The 7623-nt window shown below is 68.4% G+C and overlaps 1 protein-coding gene across 2 annotated transcripts; it reads left to right on the top strand.

Annotated features, from left to right (window-relative positions):
• The first annotated feature begins 6 nt into the window (after positions 1-6).
• Positions 7-5307, top strand: NR4A1 (nuclear receptor subfamily 4 group A member 1). 2 transcript variants are annotated; one of them, XM_080368158.1, is made up of 6 exons: positions 7-3218; positions 3461-3590; positions 3702-3853; positions 3955-4157; positions 4261-4439; positions 4575-5307. In XM_080368158.1, the coding sequence occupies exons 1-6, from the start codon at positions 2193-2195 to the stop codon at positions 4829-4831; spliced, it is 1947 nt and encodes a 648-aa protein (XP_080224284.1). In that variant the 5' UTR covers positions 7-2192; the 3' UTR covers positions 4832-5307. The 2 variants fall into 2 exon arrangements, with proteins under 2 accessions (XP_080224284.1, XP_080224283.1); XM_080368157.1 differs by having other exon boundaries at positions 4261-5307.
• Positions 5308-7623: the final 2316 nt, after the last annotated feature.

Here is a 7623-nt window from a genome sequence, read left to right as displayed (position 1 = left end):
GGGTCGGTCGTCCCGGGTGGCACCGGGGGGAGCCGGGTCTGTCGTCCCGGGTGGCACCGGGGGTAGCTGTGTCTGTCGTCCCGGGTGGCACCGGAGAGGAGCAGGTCGACTGTCCCCGGGGGGAGCCGGGTCTGTCGTCCCGGGTGGCACCGGGGGAAGCCGGGTCTGTCGTCCCGGGTGGCACCGGGGGGGGGCGGGTCTGTCGTCCCGGGTGGCACCGGGGGTAGCTGCATCTGTCGTCCCGGGTGGCACCGGAAAGGAGCGGGTCGACTGTCCCCGGGGGGGGCCGGGGTCGTTTGTCCCGGGGGAAGCCGGGTCTGTCGTCCCGGGTAGCACCTGGGAGAGCTGCGTCTGTCGTCCCGGGTGGCACCGGGGGGAGCCGGGTCGTTCGTCCCGGGTGGCACCGGAGAGGAGCAGGTCGTTTGTCCCCGGGGGGAGCCGAGTCATTTGTCCCGGGAAGCCCTGAGTCGGGTGTCCCGGTAGCACCGGGGGCTCAGAGCAGCAGGCGTCCTGCAAAGTGCATGTGGTCGGGCATTCCCGGTGGCACCGGAGGGAAGCCTGGTCGTGTGTCCCGGTGGCACCGGGGGCTCAGGGTGGTGGGCATCTTGCAAAGTGCAGGGGATCGGGCATGCCGGTCGCACCGGGGGGAGCCGGGGCTCGCATCTGAAAGCGACGCCACCGGGGAGAGTCGGGAGTCGCGGTGGAAGGGACCGGGCAGTGTGTGCCGTGCGGGGCTGGCCTTTGGGGGTACCGGGGAGAACCACGGAGGAGGCACACGGGGTGGGGGCTGGCAGAGCGAGGGGTCCCGTTCCTGGGGGTCCCGGGGTGAGGAGCCATGCAGGACCGGGACCCGTATCTCGGGGCTTACGGGACAACAACGGGGCTCACCCCCCATCCCAGGACCGCCCCCCCCCCCCCCCCCCCCCCCCGGGATCCAGGTGCAGCCGGGGAGAGCCCAGGGGCTGCGGGGGGACAGAGCCACCCCCAAACCGGGCATCACCCGGGAGCCATGAGCAGCGAACGGGCAGCAACGTGCAGGCAGGATGGTGCTGGCAGCACCGGCTACACCGCGGTACGGGCAGTGCCAGGGCCTGGCAGCGGCCGCGTTTTGGCGAGGCACAGCAGCAGGTGCCGGCAGGGCTGTGGGCAGCGTTACCCACCCCCGGTGCTGCCGGCTGCTCTCGCCCACCCGTAACCCAGGACTCGGTGCCAGGGGCTACCACTAGCCCACGCAGGCAACAACCTCCAAGCCTGGGCACGGGCAGCTGCCTGCGCTCCCAAACGAGGAATCTGCAATTACTGCCCAAGCCGTGGGCGGCCGCCACGGGAATCCATGCCCGGTCCCCTGGGGGGAAGGGGGGGGTCATAGCAGCGGTGGGGGGGGACACCCCAAATGCCACCAGCGAGTGAAGGCAACAGCGTTCGGACGAGGAAGCGACGGAGGAAAGGTTGAGGCTTTGCATAGCCCAGCCAGCGATTTGCAGCCGGGATTTGCATGTGGGCAAGCAAAAGCATGGTGGCCCCTGGTGCCATGTCCCCAATACGGCCTCGTGTCCCCTGGCCGCATGCCCCGTCCCCTCCGCACCCACCGAGCTTGGCACAGCCCTAGTCCCCGGTAAACGGGCACAAACCCCACCGTGGCACCGGCAGAGGGCTGTGGGTCGGTGCCACCCAAGTGGGTGCCAAGGCTGGACCCCCCGCTGGATAATGTTAACCCCAGCTCCTGGGTGGGTATCGGTTTTCTGGGTGCCGGGAGGAAACCGGGGAGCGGCGGGGGAGCCGGTGGCGGTGCCGTGCTGGGGCTGCAGCGGCTGGGGGCCAGGCACGCCATGACCTTTAAAGGTCTGCGAGATGAATTACATTATCGTCTTGCCATCGAGAACGCTCCTGGCTTGGCTTTCAGCTGGACCTGGGACTCCTGTTACGTCTTATGCAGAGCTGGATCCGGGGGGTGGGGGGGCTGCCAGGACAGGGGAGGGGGCTCCTCTCCCCCGGCAGCCGGTGGAGCTGGCTGAGGTTGCTTTGCCAAAAGGCTCCGAAATGGGGTACGGGGAGGGGGGGAGCGGGTTCCTCAAGCGCTGGGTCAGCCCCGGCTTTGGCTTCCTCCGGTCAGCCCCGGGACTTGGGAAGCCGCCGGCCGCATTCCTCCCTCCTTCCCTTTCGGTGCCTTTGCTAAGCCAGCGTTTTGGGGAATGTCCTTTGCGCCCATTGGGTACGGCGTGACCTTTCCCGGGGACACCGGTGGCCACCACCGGGCAGCCAGCAGCCCCAGAGGTCTGGCTCCCGGGGAAGCCCCCCCCCCCCCCCCCCGCCCCGTGGTTCTTCTCACCTTGCCCTCCATCCTCCAGCTGGATGGATGGATGGTGGTGGTTGGGGGAGGGGGTCTCCGCCGACACCCTGTTCTCTCCACAGAGATGCCCTGCATCCAGGCGCAGTACGGCACGGCGGGCACCGGCCCCTGCGATCGCTGCCCACCCGAGCTGCTCAGCCCCGAGGGTGGCCGCTTCCCCATGGAGGTGGCCGGAGCGGACCTGGCGGCCGCCCCTGCCTTGCCCAGCTTCAGCACCTTCATGGAGGGCTACGCCGGCGAGTTCGACGCCTTCCTCTACCAGCTGCCAGCCAGCAGCCAGCCCGCCGCCGCCGCCGCCTTCAAACTGGAGGACTTCCAGGTCTACGGCTGCTACTCCGGTGCTTTCGGTGGGCAGCCGGACGAGACCCTCTCCTCCAGCGGTTCGGACTGTTACGGCAGCCCCTGCTCCGTCCCCTCGCCCGCCACCCCGGGCTTCCAGCCGCCCCAAGCTCCGAGCTGGGAGGGCTCCTTTGGGGGGTACTCGCCCCTGCCGAACTTCGAGGGTGGGCAGCCCTGGGCTGAGCCGGCCAAGGGCAGCGGGTCACAGCCCCCTTTCTTCGCCTTCGGCCCCCCAGCCCCCAGCCCTGGTGGGTCCCCTGGGACCCTAAAGGGGCAGCCAGGCCCCTCGCCCCGCCTGGACCCGCAGCTGCTGGACACGGACGCCTTCGCCCCCGCGCAGGGCTCCCCGGGGGGCTTCGCCGGGCTGCCCCTGGCTCCCGTCTCGCCGCTGCTGGAGGGGCCGGCGCTGACCCCCACCAAGGTGCGCAGCCCCGCGGCGGGCGAGGGCCGCTGCGCCGTCTGCGGGGACAACGCCTCCTGCCAGCACTACGGCGTGCGCACCTGTGAGGGCTGCAAGGGCTTCTTCAAGGTAAGGGAAGCCGCCCTACACCCCGCGGTGGGGATATTCCCACAATGCTTTGCAGCAGCAGGAGGATGCTGCAGGTCACCCTGGGGAAGGGCAGGGCGGGGAGCGCGGCCCCCGGGAGCCCTCCCCACGGATGTGGAGCCGGATGCCGGGTTGGAGCGGGAGGCAGGGGAGGACAGAAGGGCTTTTGTTTGATGACACAGCGCCCCGGGCTGAGCTGGGGCTGCTCCTTCCCCGCCCCGCAGCGCACGGTGCAGAAGAACGCCAAGTACATCTGCCTGGCCAACAAGGACTGCCCCGTGGACAAGCGGCGGAGGAACCGTTGCCAGTTCTGCCGCTTCCAGAAGTGCCTGGCCGTCGGCATGGTCAAAGAAGGTACTAGGGTCCCATCCCGGGGTGTAGGGGGGGGGTGGTCCTAGCAGGAGTGGACCCTGCTGCTGGCTGCGCTGACGACAGATGCACTCATGGCACGTTCCCTCGCCGCAGTGGTGCGGACCGACAGCCTGAAGGGGCGGCGGGGCCGGTTGCCCTCCAAACCCAAGCAGCCACCGGACGCGTCCCCCGTCAGCCTCATCACCTCCCTGGTGCGGGCGCACATCGACTCCATCCCCAGCGCCACCAAGCTCGACTACTCCAAGGTAGGGCTGGGACCATCCCACGGCATCCCCGGGGTTGTGGCGGGGGCCGGATCCTGACACACCCCCCCTCACCCCCCCCCACCCCCCCCACCCCACGGCAGTTCCAGGAGTCAGCACCGTGCCAGTTGGAGAAGGAGGACTCGGTGGACGTGCAGCAGTTTTACGATCTGCTCACCGGCTCCATGGACGTCATCCGCAAGTGGGCTGAGAAAATCCAAGGTTTCACCGAGCTGCCCAAGGAAGACCAGGATCTGCTGCTGGAATCAGCCTTCCTCGAGCTCTTCATCCTCCGTCTGGCGTACCGGTGAGCCCCCCCCCCCCCCCCCGTACACCGCGGCGCAACGGGGAGCCTGGGGTTGTGCCGGGCTGGCCGCGGGGGTGACACATGTGGGGGGGTGTACCCGCAGCTCCAAGCCGGAGGAAGGGAAACTCATCTTTTGCAACGGGGTGGTGCTGCACCGCCTGCAGTGCGTGCGGGGCTTCGGCGAGTGGATCGACGCCATCCTCGAGTTCTCCCAGAGCCTGCACCGCATGAGCGTCGACGTCCCCTCCTTCTCCTGCCTCGCCGCCCTCGTCATCATCACAGGTGAGACACCCCCCCCTCCCCCCTGCCATGCCATCTCTCCCCGCCGCTGTCCCCTTCCCCACCCTGCGGCCATCACCCTGGCCTCATGCCTCTGCCTGTGTGTGTCTGTCCGTCCCCCCCCTCCCCCCCCCCAAGACCGCCACGGGTTGAAGGAACCGAAGCGGGTGGAGGAGCTGCAGAACCGCATTGTGGGGTGCCTGAAGGACCACGTGGCAGCGGGGGGGGCCGAGCCCGGTCGCCCCGGCTGCCTCTCCAAGCTGCTGGGCAAACTGCCCGAGCTGCGCAGCCTTTGCACCCAGGGCCTCCAGCGCATCTTCTACCTGAAGCTGGAGGACCTGGTGCCACCACCGCCCATCGTCGACAAGATCTTCATGGACACGCTGCCCTTCTGAGCCCCCACCTGGGGGGGCTGCCACCAGCCCCTGGGTCCTCCCCAGGGACGCCCAGGTGTCCCCCCTCGGATGCCTGGGTCCCCCTTGGGGTTACTCAAGTCCCTGCCCCCCAGATGCCTGGGTCCCCTTGGGATACCCAGCTGTGTCCCCCCGAGATGCCTGCATCCCCCTTGGGGACACCTGGGTGGCCCCCCAGATGCCTGGGTCCCCCTTGGGATACCCAGCTGTGTCCCCCCGAGATGCCTGCATCCCCCTTGGGGACACCTGGGTGGCCCCCCAGATGCCTGGGTCCCCCTTGGGATACCCAGGTGCGTCCCCCCCAGATGCCTGCGTCCCCCTTGGGGACACCTGGGTGGCCCCCCAGATGCCTGGGTCCCCCTTGGGATACCCAGGTGTGTGTCCCCGAGATGCCTGGGTCCCCCTTGGGGACACCTGGGTGGCCCCCCAGATGCCTGGGTCCCCCTTGGAGACACCTGGGTGGCCCCTCAGATGTCTGCGTCCCCCTTGGGGACACCCGGGTGCCCTCTCAGATGCCTGGATCCCCCTTGGGGACACCCGGGTGCCCCCCCCCCCAGATGCCTGAATCCCCTTTGGGGACACCTGGGTGCCCCCCCAGATGCCTGGATCCCCCTTGGGGACACCTGGGTGCCCCCCCACATGCCTGGGTCCCCCTTGGGGACACCCGGGTGCCCCCCCCCCAGATGCCTGAATCCCCTTTGGGGACACCTGGGTGCCCCCCCAGATGCCTGGATCCCCCTTGGGGACACCCAAGTGCCCCCCCACATGCCTGGGTCCCCCTTAGGGGACACCCAGGTCCCCCATGTGCCTTCACGGTGCCGGGCATGACGCACAGCAGCCCTGGTGCCTTCCCCCCCCCCCGAGGGGGGGCATCGCCGGCGTGATGCTCCCCTTCCCCCCCATGTAAAAATGCCCCCGTTGTAAATAGCGAGCGACTGGATCCTGTACAGAGTGGGGAGCGCGGGGATGGGGAGGGGGCTCCGCCCCCCCCCCCCAGCCTCACCCCCCTCCCCTTTATATTATTTTTTTTTTCTTTTTTTTTTTTTTTTTCCTCCCCTCTTTTGGCCATTTTCTGTATATAAACCGAGAGCTGCTGAAAAGGGCCGTTTCTCTCCTGTGTCCACCCTGAATAATATCATCTATATTTAATATACAGTGAATTAAAGGGGGGGAGGGGAGGGGGGGGGAAGCAGAGTGGCGGGGCTGGGGACAGCCAGAGCTCACGTTGCCCACGCCATTGCCCTTGAACCGTCACTCACCCCGGTGACAGCGGCTGCCACAGCCCCACACCTGCCACCCGCCTGATTTATCCTCCCTAAAATAACCGGGAAGCGTGACCGTGTCCCCCCCCCCGTGTCCCCTTCCTCCCCCCCCCCCCGCCCCACTGTGTCCCCAGGGACGTGGCCATTGGCAGGGACAGCCCTGGTGGCAGTAGGATGGGGGAGGGGGTAGTGGTGGTGGCAGCTTTTGGGGTCCTTGTGCCAATGCGGGGGGTCTTAGGGGGTTGGGGACGAGGTGGGGGATGGGGTGTTGGGGGGGTCTTAGGGGGTTGGGGGGGGTCTTAGGGGGTTGGGGGGGGCCTTAGGGGATTGGGGATGGGGTGGGGGATGGGGTGTTGGGGGGGGTCTTAGGGGTTGGGGACGAGGTGGGGATGGGGTGTTGGGGGGGTCTTAGGGGTTGGGGACGAGGTGGGGATGGGGTGTTGGGGGGGGTCTTAGGGGTTGGGGACGAGGTGGGGATGGGGTGTTGGGGGGGTCTTAGGGGTTGGGGACGAGGTGGGGGATGGGGTGTTGGGGGGGGTCTTAGGGGTTGGGGACGAGGTGGGGGATGGGGTGTTGGCAAGGGTCTTAGGGGGTTGGGGATGAGGTGGGGGATGGGGTGTTGGGGGGGGTCTTAGGGGTTGGGGACGAGGTGGGGGATGGGGTGTTGGCAAGGGTCTTAGGGGTTGGGGACGTGGTGGGGGATGGGGTGTTGAGGGGGGGGGGCATGCCAGGCTGACGTGGTCCCCCAGCTTGTCCCCTGCATCCTGCTGGGGACAGCCTGGCCCCGGAGCAAATGTTAATGGGGACACCAAGGGCCGGTGCCGAACAAGGGCCACATTGAGGCGCTGGGCTGGGGGGGCCCCACAGCGGGACACAACAAGGGCCCCTCTGTGTGTGTCCCCCCCCCGCCATCCGCCCCCGCCCCGGGGAGGGCGCTGACGCACGGCGGGGCCGTGGCCGGGGGGTCCCGGGCTGGGGGGGGGGGGGGGCGGGCAGGAGGGACTTGGCCAGGGGGACATGGGGGGGTACTGGCATGGCATGGCAGGGATCTGCTCCGCTGTGGGGCAGGAGGGGCCATGCCGTGGGGCAGGAATGGCTGTGCCATAGGGCAGGAGGGCCGTGCCATGCTGTGCCGTGCCGTGCTGTGCCGTGCCGTGGGGCAGGAATTGCTGTGCCGTGCCGTGCCATGCCATGCCATGGGGCACGGATGACAATGCCATGCCATGGGGCAGGAATGGCCATGCCATGCCATGGGGTAGGAACGGGCATGCTGTGACATGCCATGGGGCAGTAATGGTGTGCCATGCCGTGCCATGCCATGGGGCAGGAATGGTCATCACACGCCATGCCATGGGGCAGGAATGGCTGTGCCATAGGGCAGGAGGGCCATGCCGTGCCGTGCCATGCTGTGCTGTGCCATGGGGCAGGAATGGCCATGCCGTGCCATGCCATGGGGCAGGAATTGCTATGCTGTGCCATGCCATGCCATGCCGTGGGGCACAGATGACCATG

Source organism: Falco punctatus (assembly GCF_963210335.1).
Source record: "Falco punctatus genome assembly, chromosome: 18".
Taxonomy (NCBI): Eukaryota; Metazoa; Chordata; class Aves; order Falconiformes; family Falconidae; genus Falco; species Falco punctatus.
This window is presented reverse-complemented; position numbering and strand designations above follow the sequence as displayed.